We start from the raw sequence: 21,428 nt of genomic DNA, 5'->3' as shown, positions 1-21,428 counted from the left end.
AAATAGAAATTAAAAATAATAAAAAAAATCATGTTGTCAGAATAAAATATGCGCTCAAGTCAGGAACACCGAGGCCCTTCCGCGTTGAAAGAGTTAGCCGGTGACATCACAATAATAATAATAATAATGATGATGATGATGATGATGATGATGATGATGATGGTGTTGGAAGGGAACTTGGAGGTCATCTAGTCCAACCCCCTGCTCAGGCAGGAAACCCTATACCATTTCAGACAAATGGCTGTCCAGTCTCTTCTTAAAAACTTCCAGTGTTGGAGCATTCACCGCTTCTGGAGGCAAGTTGTTCCACTGGTTAATTGTTCTAACTGTCAGGAAGTTTTTCCTTAGTTCTAGGTTGCTTCTCTCCTTGATCAGTTTCCACCCGTTGCTTCTTGTCCTGCCTTCAGGCGCTTTGGAGAATAGCTTGGCTCCCTCTTCTTTGGGGCAGCCCTTGAGATATTGGAAGACTGCTATCATGTCACCCCTGGACCTTCTCTTCATTAAACGAGACATACCCAATTCCAGCAACCGTTCCTTATATGCTTTAGCCTCCAGTCCCCTGATCATCTTTGTTACTCTTCTCTGCCCTCTTTCTAGAGTCTCAGCATCTTTTTTACATCATGCTGACCAAAACTGGATGCCGTATTCCAAGTGTGGCCTTACCAAGGCCTTATAAAGTGACATTAACACTTCACCTGATCTTGATTCTATCCCTCTGTTAATGCAGCCTAGGACTGCATTGGCTTTTTTGGCAGCTGCAGCACACGGCTGGCTCCTATTTAAGGGATTGTGCACTAAGACTCCGAGGTCCCTCTCACAGTTGCTACTATTTAGCAAGATACCAGCTATACTATACCTGTGCATTTGGTTTTTCTTGTCTAAATGTAGAACCTTACTTGCTAATGTCCTGCCCAGCGTTCCAATCACTCAAGCCACTATGCTTCTTAGATAGAATAAAATAAAATAACATCAGTCCTTCCAAGATAGACCAGGGTAGGAAACCAAAGTCATGTAGGCTAATGCTACAATATTGCAAGTCTGAATGAACTTCCTCTGTCTCCTTCTCCCTCCCCCCTTATTTTCATTTTGAACTAGGGAGGGTCCAGATTGAGATATTCACATGGTTACAGATCTGGCCCAGACTCAGATTACTTTTATCTGACCATGGTCTAAGTTGCAACTTTTCTTCCTGGTTATTCCTCTCACTCAGGGGTAGGCAACCTTGGCTCTTTTATGACGTCGACTTCAACTCCCAGAATTCCTGAGCCAGCATGGGGCAACTATGGCTTCTTCATGACTCGTGGACTTCAACTCCCAGAATTCCTGAGCCAGCATGGGGCAACTATGGCCCCTTCATGACTCGTGGACTTCAACTCCCAGAATTCCTGAGCCAGAATGGCTCAGCTTGGAAACCTCTCCCTTTCCCCTCAGTGTGGCTGGCTCAGGAATTCTGGGAGTTGAAGTCCACGAGTCATAAAAGAGCGAAGATTGCCTCCCCCTGCGTCTAGCCCATTACATCAGTACCGATGTACATAATTCCAAAACAAAACACCAAAAACAAACGAGGATAGTTTAATAAGATCATTTGGAGCTGATGGTGGTCTGCTGCCCGGTTCCCTGTTTATCTTTTATAGTCACCGTGCTCCAAGACTTTCCAAACTCTTAGGTGCCTCTTTGTCCTTGGTGACAAAGAATAAAAGAATGTCTTCCTTTCCGTTTTTTTATTTTATACTTTTCTTTTCAAAGGCGCACGGGATTCTTCAGCCTGGAAGACAAACATGTGTAGAATCTTTAAAAATAATGGGGAAGCCACCGCTTTGTGTAGAGAACCCCTCAGGATATACTTCTCAACTAAAGTCAGTTGTTCATCAAGGAATTTTGGTCGGGTGGTTAAAAAAAAAATGTCTGTGTTTTCACTGGAAAACGGAGCTGCTTTGGGGGTCATTAAGCTCCGGGATGTCAGCGCTAACATATTTGCCTACGAAGTCATCTAATACTATGCTCAGCATCCAAGACGCAGGCCTAATGGGGTGCTTTCGCTGCTGACTGATTTATACACACATCTCTGCTTCCCTTATGATATCTGTCAGTTTCATCAGGTGAAGAATGATTCCTCCGGAAATCGTTACTCATCTGATTCATCCTCTCAGTTGAGCTGAATACTCAGTCAAGGAGTATAATTATTATTTATTTTTGGCTACAAAAGCTGTCATACATACAGTAAACATTGGCTGTGCAAACACCTCAGGAGGCTTGATTGTAATCCTCGACTTACAACTGTTAGTGTCATGGTTCCGACAGATGAAACTCTTCAAAGACCTTCGAGGCATTGTTTACCTTAAAGAATCTTTATTCGAGTAGCATAGCTTCGGCACATACATAGTTGAAGCCAAAAACTGGATTCCCCTCCCCTGAGCACATAGTATCAAAGCACAATTCCCTCCTTCAACAGTCATAAATCACATTGTCCCATTAGTTTGAAATGTAGGCCTTCCCTCCTGTTCTGCTTCTCTGCCAATTCTTATCAGCTCTTATTTCACACACTAGTACAATATTGTTATGTCTAACTAATTCCCACCACATTCCGCCTCCTCCCCCAGCATCATCTAATTCTAAGAGTAAAGCATAAGAAAGAAAAAGGCTGCAGCTTCATATGTTGTCAAAGCAAGAACATCCAGTGTTAGCAGCATTAGTGACGGTTCAAAGTTACAACGGCACTGAAAAAAGTGACCTCTGACCATTCTTCACAGTTGCGACCTTTGCAGCATCCACAGGGTCACTGATCAAAATTCAACTGGGTTCACATTTATGACGGTCGCAGTGTCCCGGGGTCATGGGATCCCCTTTTGCGATCTTCTGATAAGCCAAGTCAACAGGGAAGCTGGATTCGCTTACCAACCAGGTTACTAACTTTTCAACCGCAGGTGAGGAAGGTCGTAAAATGGGGCAAAACCCGCTTAACAGCTGTCTCACTTAACAACAGGAAGGTTGGGCTCAATTGCGGTCGTAGGTTGAGGACCACCTGTATAAATAAACCATCAGAGATCAAGCACCTGTCCACAGAAGTTCGATATCACTTGACACACAACACTTTCTAATCAAGGCGATTCCCGAACGAAACAGGAATCCTTCTGAAATAACCGATCACTGCATCGTTCTTCACGGTCTTCATGATGTTCCTCATTGCTTAGGGACTTCTTTTCTCTTTTTGTAAGAAGACCCCTCCTCTGAAGAGAACCTGTTGTGAGAAAGAAGCAAAGTAACTTTCATAGTACTGTGGGGTCCTTGGTGCTCTCTGAGCTTGGTTGTTTTCTTGCAGACGTGTCATGACCCAACTAGGTAACATCATCAATGCTAATGGTGCTGATCAGTAGCACTGATGATGTTACCTAGTTGGGTCATGAAACTTCTGCAAGAATACTCAGAGAGTACCAAGGACCCCACAGTCCTCCTCCTCCTCCTCCTCTTCCTCCTCCTCCTCCTCCTCCTCCTCCTCCTCCTCCACTCTACAACCTCACTCCCTTCTAGCACTGATGATGTTACCTAGTTAGGTCATGAAACGTCTGCAGAAAACCAAGCTCAGAGAGTACCAAGGACCCCACAGTTATCCTCCTCCTTCTTCTTCTCTCCTCCTCCTCCACTCTACAACCCCACTCCCTTCTAGCACTGATGACATTACCTAGTTGGGTCATGAAACATCTGCAAGAATCAAGCTCAGAGAGTACCAAGGACACTACAGTCCTCCTCCTCCTCCTCCTCCTCCTCCTCCTCCTCCTCCTCCTACTCCTACTCCTACTCCTACTCCTACTCCACTCTACAACCTTACTCCCTTCTAGCACTGATGACATTACCTAGTTGGGTCATGAAACATCTGCAAGAATCAAGCTCAGAGAGTACCACAGACCCCACAGTCCTCCTCCTCTCCACAAATCCCGCTCCCTTCTAACACTGATGATGTTACCTAGTTGGGTCATAAAATGTCTGCAAGAAAACCACGAAGCTCAAAGAAACACCAGGATTCCACAATTCAACTCTGAGTCAACAAGTATGTTCTTCTATCGCTTTCGTAATACTGCTTCATTTATTTAATCATGTCACAGCTAAGGTCCTTAGATTTCCAACTCACACATTACAGTAGTCCATTACCAACCGTGCCAGCTCCCTTCCCCCAACTAGCATAGCAGTCAAAAAGCCAGGTTCTAAATTTAAATGAGATGTCAAAAGATAACAACACATTTCAGACAGAACATTTATTTCTCATCTATGGGAAGCAGAAACTTCTTTAATAGCACCCGTGTCTAATCAACGTTTTACAACATAAAACGTATTATCAGATTAAAATGGAGAGGAGCAAACCCTACAGGAGCAGACAGTTGCAATTATCTTGTCATGAAACCCTCAGGAGCTCACACACCACAACCACAATTTCTGCTAAAACAAGAGTCCTGAAGAAAGCAATTTCTCCAACTAGGGCACCGGCCGTAGGTTACCAGCACTAAATAAATCCTTTTAAACAGCCGAAATAGCTTTGTCCTGCAAACTCTGATCTTTCCAGTGTCCTAAACACTTACAGACTTAATTGCACGAGAGTTTATGTTTTTGAATTTTAAATCCGTCCTTTAAAAATAATTTCTTCGGGGCTGTAATTATTATACATGGGTCGCTATTCAGATCACGAATCCCAGCACTATTTAGGAAAAAAATGGACATTTAATTGCTTCAGAAAGCTTGAGTTGTACTAATTACAGATAGCCCACGACTTACGACAGTTCATTTAGGGTCCATTCAAAGTTACAACGGCATTGAAAAAAGTGACATGACTGTTTTTCAAACTTACGGCCGTGGCAGCATCCGTGAAGTTACGTGATCAAAATTCCGATGCTTGGCAACTGGCATGTACTTAGGACGGTTGCAGTGTCCCGGGGTCATGTGATTCCCATTTGTGACCTTCTGACAAGCGGGGAATCCGGGTTCACTCAGTAATCATGTTACTAACTTAACAAGTGCAATGATTTACTTAACAACTACTGTAAGGAAAGTCGTAAAATGGGGCAAAACTCACTTAACCGATGTTTCACTTAACAACATAAGTATTGGGCTCCCCTGTGGTCCTAACTTGAGGACTACCTCTATTAGGGAAGAGCCGTGGTGGTGACACAGTGGTTAGAATGCAGTACTGGCTAATTCTGCCGACTGCCAGCAGTTCGATTCCCACCAGCTCAAAGTTGACTCAGCCTTCCATCCTTCCGAGGTCGGTAAAATGAGGACCCAGATTGTTGGGGGCAAAAGGCTGACTCTGTAAACCGCTTGGAGAGGGCTTTGTAAAGCCCTGTGAAGCAGCATATAAGTCTAAGTCAGTGGTTCTCAACCTGTGGGTCGGGACCCCATTTGGGGTCAAACAACCATTTCATGGGGGTCGCCAAACCATGCTGTCCGCCATTTTTTTCCCTTTTCCCTAGCTGTCCTCTTATTGGTGGCCACACCCACTTGGGGGTCACCACAACATGGGGAACTGTATTATGGGGTCACGGCATTAGAAAGGTTGAGCACCACTGGTCTAAGTGCAATTGCTTAGTGCTATTGCTATTCTCTTTGGCTTCTATGAAGGATGACTCCCGAATCCAATTGCAAAAATACACACACACACACACACACACACACACACACACACACAAACAAAACCTGGACTGAAAAAAAAATGGAAAATTCTACCTACTCATGGCGGAGAACATTCTGGCTGGTTTCATATTTCCATTTCTCACCTCCCTTGTGTGTTCTAACGTAGATTCTGATTGGGGCAGTCATTGCGATGGGCTCGGCCGACAGAGACGGCCGCCTGCATCCTGGCGATGAATTGGTCTACGTGGACGGCATCCCCGTGGCTGGCAAAACTCACCGCTACGTGATTGATCTGATGCACAACGCAGCTCGGAACGGGCAAGTGAACCTTACCGTGAGAAGAAAGGCGCTACCTGCAGGTGAGCTGAAGGTTTGGAGAAAGGGGAAAGTATTAAGGAACTCGAAAGACAATGCAGAACATACTTAACGTTTCAACTTTCCTTTAGAGTCGTCCGTTGGTCCTGGCAGGTTTCCTCTTTCGTTGTTCTGTTGTTACCACTACAACCGTCTGGTTGGCTGTTGTGTTGATATCAGGGCTGTGTCTGTCTTTGGAACCAACTTGCCAAGTAGGATCACTTTGTTGTGATAGCACAGATCCATTGCCTACTCCACCCGCTCCTCTCCCCTTCCAAATGGGTGGGGACAGGTGTCAGTAGTCCAACTAGCGAACCTAACAAAAGGAACCTGCAAGGCAATTAAGTCCCCAAAGATAAAACTTTATTGCAGAGGTCCTCAACCTTTGGGGCACCAGGGACCGGTTCCGTGGAGAGAGGTTTTTCCGGGGACCAGAAGGTGCATGGTTTTGTGTGCTGCCTGCATCTCACAGATGGGGCTTTGTTTGTTAGTGGGGACCAGTTGCTGGCATGCTGTGGCCTGGTACCGGTCCATGGACTGGGAGTTGGAGACCCCTGCTTTATTGGATACACTATCTCAGAATTGACAAAACAAAACCAACTCTGAGTTTTCCCATGCTGAAGCTTGCTTAGTTAAACAATATTTTCCCGTGCCCCGCACCCAACGGGTTTTCACATTGTCCAATAGTAATACTTCTTTTTGTTATGGGAACAGTTCACTTCTCCATCGAGCACCTGCTGTAATGACCTTGGCGTAGTGCAGGCTCTCATGATCCGTGAACAGCTTCTTGTCAATCCATTTCCTCCCTTCGCTTTTGTCTCTTCCCCCCCCCTTCTAAGGCAAGTTGTTTAGTGATAGAAGCTAGCAGGCATCACAGCAATTCAATCTTGACAACAGGTAGTCCTTGTCTTATAACCATTTGTTTAGTTACAACCGCACTGAAAAAAGCGACTTATGATCATTTTTCACATTTATGATCATTGTAGCCTGGGCATGTGATCAAAATTTGGGTGCTTAGCCACTGATTCATATTTGTGACAGTTGCAGTGTCCTAGGATCATGTAATCAGCTTTTGTGACTTTCTGACAGACAAATTCAATGGGGGAAGACAAATTTACTTCACAGCCGTGTTGCTAGCTTAATAACTGCAGTGATTCACTTAACCAGTGTGACAAGGAAGGTTGTAAAATGGGGTGAAACCATTTCTCTGGGATGATATAAGGCAGTGGTTCTCAACCTGTGGGTTGGGACCCCATTTGGGGTCGAACGACCATTTCACGGGGGTCGCCAAACAACACAGTCCGCCATTTTCCCCCCCTTTTCCTTAGCTGTGCTACTCCCTTTTATTCTATTGGCTTTTGAAAGCCAATAGAATAGACTCTCTTGAATAGAGTCTAATTCTATTGGCTTTCAAAAGCCAATAGGAATTGTCCAGGCTGTCTCTGCCCTGCTGAGCCCGCCAAAAGTCCCATTCTGCAAACGGTGCTGCACCAGTTGAGTAGTCCTCAAGGAGATACAAGCTGCATATCACAGCCCAAACTGAGCTTATTCATGAAGTTTTTTTTTTAATTCTGCCCATTCTCTTTCCATAAAACTCTGCTGGAGTTTTCTGGCATACAGGTACACCTTGACTTACAACCATTCATTTAGTGGTCGTTCAAAGCTACAACAGCACTAAAAAAAAAGTGTATGACCGTTTTTCATACAACCATTGCAGCATCCTCCATGGTCAGGTGATCAAAATTCAGACGCTTGGCAACTGACTCATATTTATGACGGTCGCAGTGTCCCAAGGTCATGTGATCCCCTTTTGCGGACTTCTGATGAGAAAGTCAATGGGGGAAGCCAGATGTTCTGTCCCAGCCTACGTGAGTCCTTGTTAAGCTCACAAGGAGAAACCTCTCTTCCAACAAGCAGGCAGGAATCACAGGAAAAAAACGACCCCCTTTTATTATTCACAGACCTGAGATAATGTCCAAGGCAAACAAACACAGCTCACAGAAACTCGATCCTCAATACGAACGGCTGCCTTCGGCCACCAGCACCTCCCACACCTTACCTTTTTTTTTTTTTTTTTTTTTTTTTTTTTTATTAAAAGTTTTATAAATTTTACAAAAAAGAAAAAAGAATACAAAACAAGAAACAACATATACAAAAAAATAAAACTAAACAATACATATATATATAAAAAAAAAAAACCCCACCCCTCCCAAAAAAACCCCCCCCTCCCTTCCCCCCCCCCTGAGCTTCCCAGAGCAGAATATAGGCTTAAGAAGTAAAAATAAAAATTAAATTAAGAACTTTATATTTATATATATAAAAAGATTATCTATAATATATATAAAAATAAAACTTATGAAAAAACTATATAATATTTTTGTATACCCAATCTAAATTGTATAAATTTTATCCATTTATCCCAAACAGCAAGAAACTTCTCTTGCGTTTGTTGCTTTAAGAAAGCCGAAATCTTTGCCATTTCCGCCAGATAAGCTACTTTAAGAAACCATTCCTGCAATGTAGGCAAGGATTCCTTCTTCCAATATTGTCCTACTAACAGCCTAGCGGCTGTAATCAAATTTAACATCAAAACAACCTCCTTTGTATCACAATCTGTAACAATACCTAACAAAAATAATTGCGGAGTAAATTTTACCCTCCTTCTAAAAATTCTCTGGATATTCCACCATATTTTGATCCAAAATGCTTTTATCTCTCTGCATGACCACCAAATATGATAATAGGAAGCCTCCTTATAACCACATCTCCAACATTTGGGTTGCACGTCAGGGTACATATAAGACATTTTTTGTGGATCAAGGTGCCATCTATAAAACATTTTATAAAAATTCTCCCTTAAGTTCTGTGCTTGTGTAAATTTGACATTTCTCACCCAAATATTTTCCCAGGTGTCCAATGAGACTGGCTCACCAAAATTCTGCGCCCATCTTATCATACAATCTTTAATTAGTTCCGTTTCTGAATCCAATTCAACTAAAACCGCATAAATTCTCTTAATGTGGGTTTGTCTTGAATCCTTCACTTGCTTGATAAGATTTTCATCTTCTCTAAGAAAACCCACCTTACAATCCATCTTCCATCTGTCTAATAATTGCCTATATTGGAACCAAGAATAAATAAAGTTTTCTTGCGCTAACTCTTCCCGTGATTTTAATTGCCAGTTTTGTCCATCCCATTTAAGTAACTGTCTGTAAGACACCATATCCATTTTAACCCCTCTTTTTATTGCTTCTATCGCATGCCAAGGTATAGCCCATAATGGTACTTTGAAATCACTTTTATAATATTTTCTCCAAATCCTAAGTAAAGAAATTCTTAAGATATGAGATTTAAAAGCCCAATCCATTTTTTTATTGAATATTAAATAGGCATGCCACCCATAAAGTAAATCCCATCCCTCTAGATAAAGTATCTCAGAATTTGTCAAATTTACCCAATCACTGATTAGTGTTAAAACCACCGCATCATAATATAATTTCAAATTTGGTACCTTAAGTCCACCCCTCTCACGGAAGTCTTGCATAATTTTAAACTTAACCCTTGGCTTTTTCCCTGCCCAGATAAATTTATTAAGACCCTTCTGCCACTCATTTAAATTAATCTCATTTTTCAAAATTGGTAACATTTGAAACAGAAAAAGAAACTTGGGTAAAATATTCATTTTTATCACTGCAATTCTTCCCATGAGGGATAATTGCAACTTTTCCCAGTTCTTCAAGTCCTTCTGTACCCTGACCCACAACCTTTCATAATTATTTTTAAATAATTTTACATTAGAAACAGACAACATCACCCCCAAATATTTTACCTTATTAACAATCTCAAAACCCGTCAGGTTAGTCAAAATCTGCTTCTCCTGACTAGACATATTTTTAGGTAAAATTTTGGTCTTATTTACATTAATCTTAAAACCCGAGACCAAGCCATAATGATGAATCAACTGTAATAAGTTTACTACAGAATAATCAGGTTGCGACAAAGTAACAACCAAGTCATCCGCAAAAGCTCTTAACTTATATTCTTTTTTATTAACATATATTCCTTTAATTTCCTGAGACTCTCGAATTTTGATCAATAATATTTCCAATGTTAAAACAAACAACAATGGCGATAAAGGACACCCCTGTCTAGTACCTTTCTCTATTGTGAAAACCTCCGAAAGACCTCCATTAACAATAAGTTGTGCTGTTTGTTTTTGATATATTACCTTAAGGGCTTGTAATATGTTTTCACCAAAATTCATTTCTTCCATTACTCTTAGCATAAAATGCCAATTCAATTGGTCAAATGCTTTTTCAGCATCTAAAAATATGAGCCCTGCAGGAACTTGGTTGTTCTTATCTAAGTATTCTAATAGATTAATAATTTGTCTAACATTGTTTTTCATATACCTTCCTGTTATAAACCCTGATTGATCTTTATGCACAAGATGATGCACCACCCTCATAAGCCTATTTACCAAAATTTTTACAAATATCTTATAATCCACGTTTAAAAGAGATATAGGCCTATAATTTTTTGGTAAAGTAAGATCTTGATCCTCCTTTGGAATCAATGATATAAAGGCACTACGCCATGAAGGAGGAATCTCTAAACCCTGTAAGATACCATTAAAAAGATCATTTAATGGTTGGATCATCTCCTCCATTAAAGCTTTATAATAAACAGCTGTTAACCCATCCGTACCCGGTGCTTTCCCTAATTTCAATTGTTGAATTGCTGAGGCAATTTCCTCCTTAGTAATTAAGCCATTAATTTCATATTTCTGATCCTCAGTCAGTTTAGGAAAACTTGCCTCAGCTAAATATTTATTTATATCTAACAATTGTACATTAGTAGATTTATATAAGTTTTGATAATAATCCAAAAAAGATTTTTTAATTAATTCCTTCTGAGAAACTAGTTTACCCTTGTAATTTATTTTCTCTATTATTCTCTGTCTCTGTTTCTTTCTTAATTGATAAGCCAACCATCTCCCCGGCTTATTAGCATTACAAAATGTATTTTGTTTCATAAATAATAAGTTGGTTGCAGCTTGATCTGCTATCAACATATTAAATTGTGACCTTAATAACTTTACAGATTCTTTAGTACTTTCATCAGAAGGATTTAGAATCAAAGCCCTTTCTTTTAATTTAATTTCATCTTCAAGTTCTCTACGTTTCTGAATCTGATTTCGCTTATAAAAATTATTCATTTTTATCAAAACACCGCGCATAAATGCTTTACCTGCATCCCATACCATTGACATTGAAGTCCCCTTGTACATATTCAAAGCAAAATAGTCCTTTAAACACTCCTTTAATTTTTGAACATTCTTCTCTTGTCTAAACAAATTTTCATTAACTCTCCAGGATCTTCTTTCCTCTTTCTCTTGAATCAGCTCCATCCAAACTGGACTATGATCCGTCAGTGATCTAGGAAAAATCTTTACATTCTTTACTTTATTATACAAGTCCGTGGTAATCAAGAAAAAGTCAATTCTTGAAAAAGATTGGTGTCTATCAGAAAAAAAAGTAAAGTCTCTCTCCTCTTGGTTACGTTCCCGCCAATAATCCCTTAATTCCCAGTCTTCTTTCATATCAAAAAAGGCTTTAGGTAGCCTTGCTTGTTTAAGAAAAGGAGAGGAACCTTTCTTGTCCTTTTGTATATCTAAGACACCATTCCAATCACCCATTAATACCACTGATCTATAATCAAACAATGTTATTTTTTGATGTAACTGCTTATAAAATTGTTCCTGTTGTTGATTTGGAGCGTAAAGTCCAACTATAAGTATTTTCTTACCATAAATACCAAGTTCAATCATCACATATCTCCCCTGGGGATCTGATTCTACCAGACAAGCTGGTAGGTTTTGTTTAACATATATAACAACTCCCCCTTTCTTCCCAGGAGCAGAAGATATAAAATGAGATCCCAAACGAGCATTAACTAAATATTTCTGATCTTTAAGTAAAATATGAGTTTCCTGTAAGCAAATAACATCATTAGTATGTTGCTTCAAATAATAAAAGATTTTTTTGCGTTTCTGAGGAGAATTCAATCCATTAACATTCCAGGTCAAAAACTTTGCCATCTCCCTTGGCACGCAGCCTGGAGAAGACACCATCAAACTCTGAAAGAGCTGCGTGTGTTGCATAACTCTTGGGTCTTGCTCCTCCCACCGGCGGTGATGCACTTCCAGGAGAACTCTCTTTAGGCTCTTTTTTACGTTGCTCCTTCTCTTTACGCTTATAGGCTGCACGGGTCATCCTCTGCTCTTTAACCTCCGTCTGGCGTTGCTTTACAGCTTCTATCATCCCAGCGGAAACCAAATCTAATGCCTCAGATTGCTGCTCAACTTCCTTGCCACTCAGAGATTTCCGACCAGATGAGGTTGAGCCTGCACCCAGGACCGAAGTATAAAAATCTCTAGCTTTGTCAACTGTGTTCAATCTGTAGCGTGTCCCAGCATGGCTCAAAACAATACCCATCGGAATTTCCCATCTAAATGGCATCGATCTAGCTTTAAGCTCATTGGTTAAAAAAGCAAAGTCTTTCCTGCTTCTTAAAATTTTGGATGGGATTTCCTTTAGAATGATGACATCTTGGGCAGCAATCTGAAATCTTTTATTGTAAAAGCTTGTATAATCTCATTCCGCAGGGACTTCTTTGTAAAATAAATCACCACATCTCTAGGCAAGTTCTTCTGCTTAGCAATCCAGGAGTTGAGCCTATAAATTTTTTCCACTTCTCTCTGTAATTCTCCTTTATCCATATCCAAGGCCAGCGCCAGATCAGTAAGGACCACCTCCACCAAATCTTGATTCACATCTTCCTTGAGGCCTCTGATCCTCAGGGCATACTCCATTTGTCTGTACTGAAACATCAAAATATCTTCTTGTGAGGAGTCCACCTTCCTTTCCACATCTTGAATTTTGTCATCCAAAGAGTCAACTTTGTCTTCCACTTCCTCAAGCCTTGCATCGAGCTTAACCACCACAGTAGCCAAACCTGAAACAGCTGCCAGTATATCTTGTCGTAATTCATTATTGTTTTCTTGCAATTTAGTCTTTATCCCCGTTATCTCTTCTTTGAGATCAGATTTAATTTCTGATTTAATCTGTGAGACAAATTGATTCATTTCCTCTCTCATTTGAACTACAATCTCTCCCATTATGCCTCTAACCTCTTGTGCTGAAAGTCCAGATAGAGGAGGGGAGGGTGGTGGCTGAGCCGGTGGTACATGTTTAGATTGTTGTTGTAACTGTGCAGTGGAAGTTATAGGAGAAGAAATAACCTTGGGTATTGAGGAAGGCTGCTGCCTCTTTGAAGCCATTTTAAAAAGCACAATTGTCACTTCCCTTTCCCCTCCAGCCAGGAAGGGAGGAGGGAAAAAAAAGAAAAAAATTTTTAAAAAGAGAGAAACTATAGTCCTTGAAAGTCCAGAGTAAATCCAAAGAATAAAAAATAAAAGAGCAAACAATTCAAAAGAAAAAATTCTAAGCCAAAAGCAAAAGTAAAAGCAAAACCAGTCCTTAAAAAGGGAAAGTAAAACAAAAGAGAAAGGAAAAAAAAACTCCGACACTTTCAAAGCGCCATCTTAAATCCTTTCACTAATATAACAAAAAAAGGAGGAATAATAGTAGAAATCAAAAAATAAAAAAAATAAACACCTAAATTATAACAAAAAATCCTTTAAACTGCTCCGTCCGTTTAAAAATTACTCACCAGAATGCTATAAACACGGAGATAGAAGCGGCGGTTTCTTTTGCTTCCTAGGAAGCAAAAACAGCTGGGAGGCGGAGATCAGCAGGAGCTCCGAGGGAACACTCCTTTCACCCCCTCTAGAAACAAATCCAGAGGGGGTTCAGGGGTTCTACCTCTATCCCTGCACTCTCTGTCCCTTCCCTTTGCCCGGGAAGGGATTTTCGAGCCGCGGGCCAGCTGATGCACGCTGCGCTCCACGGCTCTGACACTTCCCCAGCTGGATGGCTAAAAGCTAGCCGCCAGCACACCTTACCTTTTATAATTCAGCCAAGGCGTGGCTTCCTAATGCCTTCTCCTTTGCCTTTGGAGCTGCCCCATTGCATTCCTCTGTCCTACTCGCTTCTCTTGCCTGCGCATTTGTGCATCCGGGATTTGTCCCAGCTGTTCTTCATCACTGTCCAACTCAGGCTCCCAGCACAGCTGTGTCTCAGCTTGAGCGTGAGTAGAGGGGCCAGCCTCCTCCTCCGACTGTAAGTCTTGGAGCTCCTTAGAGCCTTCCTCTGACTCTGATGTCACTCCAGGCCCTTCCTCCTCCTCCTCTGATTCCTCAGACTCAGCTGCCGGGTCCACTGGCTGGCGAGGAATCACAACACCAGATTCACTTAACAACTGGGTTTGTAACTTAACAACGGCAGTGATTCACTTAACAACGGTGGCAAGAAAGGTTGTAAAATGGGGCAAAACTCACTGAACAACTGTCTCGCTTAGCCACAGAAATTTTGGACTCAGTTTTGGTCACCTGTATGGAGCAAGGGCTCTTGTCAAGAAGAAAACACTGCTGTGTTTATCCGGTGGGAAAATAAGACTTCTTTCTGAGGGTTTTCAAAGGAATGATATCACTCTGGTGTCCTTGGAGCTTCCAAAGATGGTCCATCATTCTTTAGAAGCCGTGGTGACACAGTGGTTAGAATGCAATATTGCAGACTAATTCTGCCCACTGCCAAGAGTTCGATCCTGACCAGTTCCAGGTTGACCCAGCCTTCCACCCTTCCCAGGTGGGTAAAATGAGGAACCAGATTGTTGGGGACAATATCCTGACTCTGTAAACTCTTAGAGAGGGCTGTAAAGCACTGTGAAGCTGTATATATGTCTAAGTGCTATTGCTACCTCTGCCGTGGTGGCGCAGTGGTTAGAATGCAGTATTGCAGGCAAACACTGCCCACTGCCAGGAGTTCGATCCTGACCAGCTCTAGGTTGACCCAGCCTTCCACCCTTCTGAGGTGGGTAAAATAAGGATCTAGGTCAGGAGTGTCAAACTGCCGGCTCACAGGCCAGATGCATCATAGCATAGCGAGACCGCCTACTACCTCATAGTTCCCTTCGTCCGGTTAGATCCCACAGGCTGGGCCTCCTTCAGGTCCCGTCAGCCAAGCAGTGCCATTTGGCGGGGCCGCGGAGGAGGGCTTTTTCTGTGATGGCGCCCACATTTTGGAACCAGCTCCCCCCGGAGATTAGGACCGCTTCCACCCTGTTGGTTTTCCGTAAGCTGCTTAAGACCTGGCTTTTCCAGCAGGCCTGGGGTTTATGAAATCTGACCCCTGGATGACTGTTCTTGTACTGTTTGTTTTGTTATGTTTTATGTGTTTTTTATTGTTAGCCACCCAGAGTCCTCCGGGAGTGGGGCGGCTTATAAATTTTAAAAATAAAATAAAATAAATAAAACCGCGCCCAACCCATTGCCAGTAATGGGGAAAAAGTCGCGATATGTCGTGACACGTCGCGTGACGATGCGAGTTTGACACCCCTAATCTAGGTTGTCGGGGGCAAAATGCTGACACTGTAAACAGCTTAAGAGAGGACTGTAAAGCACTATAAAGCAGTATATAAGTGCTATTTAAAACTTGAATCATACCTCTGAAAATTGCTATCCTTCTTCCAAATGGGAACACTGAAACTTGGTGAGGGTGGCTGCAACACAGGGGGGTTTACAATGATTACTGTATTAAAAAGGGACCAAGGTCTGTCGTGCCTGAAAGATTAATGCGTGAATTCTGCCAGCAGCCTTAAAGGGATTGCCTCCACTGCGCATTGGTTTTTGCTGCAACTGGGGAACACAGCTATCTTTTTGAACATTATTTCATTAGCCATTTTATTTGCAACGCCTTGCCTAATGGTGCCTAAAATGGAATTTGCCTTTTTTTTCACAGCTGTCTAGCGATGACGGAAGGCTTCCGAGCACAATCTACCGCGTGTGTGTTTTTTTTTCCTAATAATTCCTAATGTGGAATTTGTCTTGTTCAATGTGGTTGATTGTTTCCTTGAACCAGCCGCCATAACCGCATGAGTTTATTTTCTAGGCAGTCAGGCTAGTGAGAGATGCCCTCAGCATCAGGTGGATTTTGATTTTGGAAAAGGTTTGGTACGAAGTGTGTCCCTTGACGGTTGCTTGCGCTGAGTTGTGTTTGCTGTGGCCGTTCCTTCCGTTTAGAAAGATCTATTTTCGTCACAGTAGCCACTACGAACGTCTCATTCTTGCTCCTCACACTTAATTACAACTCTTTGACGACCTTTATAACAAGGTTGGTCCCTCAAAAAGCTTTGAGAATCTCACATTCATCAAAAGTCCTTGGTGCTCTCTCTGAGCTTGGTTGTTTTCTTGCAGACGTTTCATTACCCAAACTAGGTAACATCATCAGTGCTACAAAGGAGGGAGATTTGCGAGAAGGAGGACTGTGGGCTCCTCCTCCTCTTCCTCTATTTCCTCTTCTTCTTCTTCCTCTTCTTCTTCTTTCTCTTCTTCTTCCTCTTCTTCCTCCTCCTTCTCCTCCTCCTCTTCCTCCTCCTCCTCCTCTTCTTCTTCTTCTTCTTCTTTTTCGTCTTATTCCTCTTCCTCCTCCTCCTCTTCCTTCTTCTTCTTATTTCTCTTCCTCCTCCTCCTCTTCCTTCTTCTTTCTCTTCCTCCTTCTCCTCTTCCTTCTTCTTCCCCTTCTTCTTCTTCTTCCTCCTCCTCCTCCTCCTCCTCCTCCTCTTCTTCTTCTTCTTCTTCTTCTTTTTCATCTTATTCCTCTTCCTCCTCCTCCTCTTCTTCTTATTTCTCTTCCTCTTCCTTCTTCTTCTTCCTCCTCCTCCTCTTCCTTCTTCTTCTTCTTTCTCTTCCTCCTCCTCCTCCTCTTCCTTCTTCTTCCTCCTCCTCTTCCTTCTTCTGCTTCTTCTTCCTCCTCCTCCTCTTCCTTCTTCTTCTTCTTTCTCTTCCTCCTCCTCCTCCTCTTCCTTCTTCTTCCTCCTCCTCTTCCTTCTTCTTCTTCCTCCTCCTCCTCTTCCTTCTTTTTCTTCTTCCTCTTCTTCTTCTTCTTCTTCTTCCTCTTCCCAGTTATTCTGTAATTAAGAAAATGTTGGTTTCTCTGATGGGACTCAGCTAAGAATAACAGAGCTGGAAGGGACGTTGGAGATCTAGTCCAACCCCTTGCTCAAGCAGGAAACTGGAATTAGGATATCAGCATTCTTCTCCTGTTCATTTATAAACGTTTTGTTTTTTCTATGAACGATTTTTAATTTTATTCTCATTCGCATAAAATCAATAGCATGCTACTGTAATTAGTTTATGTCAGGGTTTTTTTCCCAGACTGGTGACCGTTGTCATCATTCATTATTAAAAATAAAATGAGAAACCGGTCCAGTTAAAATTGCTTAAAATTATTAAATTAAATTAATCAAGCTAAACTTGATGAACAGTGGGATAGCATCCTTGGCGGCTGGAAGTCCTTTGGTATTGTTTCTGGCTAAGTGAATGTAGAAATGCAGCTTCTGATGATTAAATTAGTTTCAATTAATTTGCCCCTTGGTTTTCAATTAAATATTACTAATTTTAGCTGGATCGAGGCCATTTAACTCCCTCCAGTTTTTTCCTAATGCAGAAACAGGGAAGGGAAAACCTTTCTAGTGTATATGTATTTCCTAACCATACGATGACCAGTTAAGAAAACTAGAAATATGCAGCCTAATGATTAGAAGACTTAGGAGGTGACATGATAGCCATTTTCAAAACATGAAAAGGGGGGGGGTGTCTCACTCTGTTAGCTACCTGGGGCAGAACAAGAACCAACCTGTTATAGTCATGTAAGAATCAATAGTGTTGCGTTTATTGGCATGTGCTTTGGGCAAGACACTTTTGGTGGTTGTAACTGTTGAGTTATGTCCAACTCTTGGCAACTTCAGAGACAAGTGCTTTCTAAAGGCTGGAAGGCTAAGTCAACCTGGAACTGGTCAGGATCGAACTCCTGGCATTTGGCAGAGTTAGCTTGCAATACTGCATTCTCACCACTGCGCCACCATGGAATGCAAAAAAAAAAAATATCTCTGATTCTGGTTAATGTCTTTTTTTCTTTCTCCAGGGGAACCGTGTCCAGAAAACGGCAGAAGTCCAGGCTCCGTGTCCACCCACCACAGTTCTCCCAGAAGCGACTATGCTACGTACGCTAACAGCAATCACGTTGCGTCCAGCAACAATGCTACACCCCCCGAGAGCTTCCCTTCGCATGGCGTGCCAACCAGCGACGTCGTCATCCATCGGAAAGAAAACGAAGGATTTGGATTCGTTATCATTAGCTCCTTAAACAGGCCCGAGTCTGGGTCGACGATGGGTGAGTTAAACCTTCTGTTAAATCTTGTTTCTGCGAGCCCTTTAGTAAAACCCCCGAACAAGCTATGTTGCCAGCAACGATAGTTGCCGACTATTTAACCGTAGTGTTCAGCATTGACTCTCTCTTGATGTCGTTGGAATCAATGAGATCAATTATTTCACTGGGTTTATGTCAATGGAGAGTCATTCAGGGCATGGCTGTCCGAAAGGTGCTTTTTCAAAAGACCACTGGACTTTCTTCTTGAAGATGTTTCGCTTTCCATCCAAGAAGCTTCTTCAGTTCTGACTTCTTCAACGCCTGCCGGAAACAGCAAAGTCCAGTGGCCTTTTGAAAAAGCACCTTTGGGACAAGTTCACTGGGTCGTCTGTTTCAAATGTGGTCATTCCCAAACACGCAAGATTTAAAGAGTTCCCTATCCAGGTGCTAATGTTTCCATCTGGGTCAGGCTCTGCAGCTCTAAAGGAAGGAATAAATATTAAGCATCACATCTCTCAAGCAGGGCATAAAGAACCCAGGTTAGCTATTTGCCGGCCTCATCAGAGTCAGAAAGACGAAAATGTTAGGCAGCGTAAAATGCACTTAGTACAGTATGTCCTTACGGTGCTGTTTTTGGAAAAGGAAGTCTTGTTAAATTACTCGTGTTGAATTACTGTTTTTTTACAATTTGTGCACTTACCTGTCACTTATGACCAAAAAAAAAAAATTCTAATGGGAGAGAGTCAGAAATTCATCATGGGAATAGGACTTTGTGAATCGTTCACCCTTGTGCTAAAGGGGCAATCTGCCTGATAATTCACATAGTATTAAATTGCAGCATTAATGGCTCCCCTTGGAAAAGGATGAAGAGGAATTAGAGATGTGCTTTCCTTGTCTTTTAAAATGGCATAGGAGATAGAATAATAAGGTTAGAAGGTACTTTGGAGATCCTCTAGTGCAGACATGTCAAACACAAGGGCCGGGGGCCGAATGCAGCCCACAAAGTGGTTTCATGCGGCCCGCGAAGCCATCCTGGAAACAGTGAGGGAACGGCTCCCGCTGCCTTGGCCCTGGCCCAGGCCGGCCGGGAGCCAATGTACAATTTTGTGGTGGCCATCTATGCTGAAACGCATTTAGTCTTAGCTCCACAAGGCCGTCCGGAAACAGCGAGGAACCAGCCCCTGCTGCGTCGGCCCCGGCCCCTGGGTGCATGCTGGGGAGGTGTCCCCCTTTGTGAGGAATGAAGAAATGGACCATGCCTTGGCGCTTGCCCCGGTCCCACTCCCTTCTGCCAGAGACCCTCAGATCTGTCCCACTCCTGCCCAGGCCCCCTTGACACGAACGATGTAGAGTTGGCCATGCCCACCCAGTAGGCAAAACCCACTCCATCCACGCCCACCCAGTAGGCCGCACCCATCATGGCCACACCCACCCAGCCCCCTAAGGGCAACCACAATGCTGATGCGGCCCTCAATGAAATTTGAGTTTGACACCCCTGCTCTAGTGTCTAGTCCAACTCCTGCTCAAGGATGAGAGCCGTGTAGCATTTTGGGAAAATGGCTGCCCCGTCTCTTCGGCATGCAGGAGATGAAGCTGAAAAACCCCTTTCGAGAATATATTTTGTATGATCTGTTGACGTTCATACCTGAACTTGGATTTCATGGTAGAAATTTCCCTTGGGTTTTGTTTGTTTGTTTGCAGTTCCCTTGATGCAAGCTTGATGTTTTGAGAATTTAGTGGGATCCAGAGTCGTTCTCAGCCTTACATACCAGAAGACCCAGGCTGGAAGACGTCACTGGATACAATCAAGAGAAAGCTAAGTGAGCTTATGTTCAGTTGAAATCAATGAGATTTAAGCTCAGAGATCAGCACTTAAGCCCCATTGATTTCATAGTTAACTTTCTCTGGATTGTGCCCACTGTATTTCAGTGTTCTCCTCTAATATTTCCATCCGTACTCAAGGCTTTCTTGAGGATCGTATCCTTATCAAAATCAGCAATATTTACCGTACTTAACTACAGGTTTACGAGAAACCTGTGATTGTTTCAGGCCAGCTGGCCATGGGTTGCAGGATATTGCTTATTAGCCATCCCTCACTTACAAGTAGTTGCTGTCTCTCCCCAACGAATGAAATGAGAAATTTTAAAGAGAGAGAGAAATGTATAGATTAAGATGATAGATGATGATATAGATAGATAGATAGATAGATAGATAGATAGATAGATAGATAGATAGATAGATAGATAGATAGATAGATAGATAGATATGATAGGTGATAGATTGAGAGAGAGAGATGATGAAAGAAAGAAAAGGAAGGAAGGAAGAAAAAGAAAGAAAGAAAGAAAGAAAGAAAGATGATAGAGATTGATATATATAAATATAGATTGATATATATATAGAGAGAAAGACAGATAGATAGATAGATGATAGATATAGATAAAGAGATAAAATATAGATAGAAGTTAATTAGATAGATAGATAGATAGATAGATGAAAGAAAGAAAAAGGAAGAAAGAGAGAAAGAAAGAAAAAAGATGATAGAGATTGATATATATAAATATAGATTGAGATATAAATATAGATTGAAATATATAAAGAGAGAGAGAGAAAGACAGGTAGACAGATAGATGATAGATAGATATAGATAAAGAGATAAAAGATAGAGAGAGAGAGAGAGAGAGGTGATGAAAGAAAGAAAAAGGAAAGAGAAAGAAAGAAAGAGAGAGAGAAATGATAGATTGATATATATAATAGATTGATATATATAAAGAGAGAGAGAGAAAGACATAGATAGATGATAGATATAGATAAATAGATAAAATATAGATAGAAGACAGATAGATAGACACAGATAGACAGATTATAGATAGACAGATATAGATAAATATATAAAATATAGATAGATGTGTGTTTGTGTGTGTGTGTGTGTGTGTGAGAGAGAGAGAGAGAGAGAGAGAGAGAGAGAGAGAGAGATAGGCAGGCAGGCAGACAGATACGCTATATTTTGGTTGACATTTTTTTTTTTTTTTACTAAATTATTGTCTGGAAAAGCAAACACCGGGTTTGCATTTTTGCTTCTCTCTATTGCAGTCGCTTTCAATCAGACTAAGCAGATCCTTGTTCTGG

The 21,428-nt window shown here is 41.8% G+C and overlaps 1 protein-coding gene across 6 annotated transcripts in view; it reads left to right on the top strand.

Moving 5' to 3' along the window:
• The window catches only part of MAGI2 (membrane associated guanylate kinase, WW and PDZ domain containing 2), a 132,945-nt gene that overhangs the window by 63,861 nt on the left and 47,656 nt on the right, over nucleotides 1–21,428 (top strand). For all 6 annotated transcript variants that reach the window (XM_039354511.1, XM_039354508.1, XM_039354507.1 and 3 more), the window contains 2 exons: nucleotides 5,786–5,978; nucleotides 18,078–18,326. In XM_039354511.1, the coding sequence (XP_039210445.1) occupies nucleotides 5,786–5,978; nucleotides 18,078–18,326 (442 nt within the window). The remainder of the gene's footprint in view (nucleotides 1–5,785; nucleotides 5,979–18,077; nucleotides 18,327–21,428) is intronic.

This window comes from Crotalus tigris, unplaced genomic scaffold, assembly GCF_016545835.1.
Source record: "Crotalus tigris isolate CLP2741 ecotype Arizona unplaced genomic scaffold, ASM1654583v1 scf7180000018553.2237530, whole genome shotgun sequence".
NCBI lineage: Eukaryota > Metazoa > Chordata > Lepidosauria > Squamata > Viperidae > Crotalus > Crotalus tigris.
Note: the sequence above shows the minus strand (reverse complement) of the source record. Positions and strands in the feature narration are given on the sequence as shown.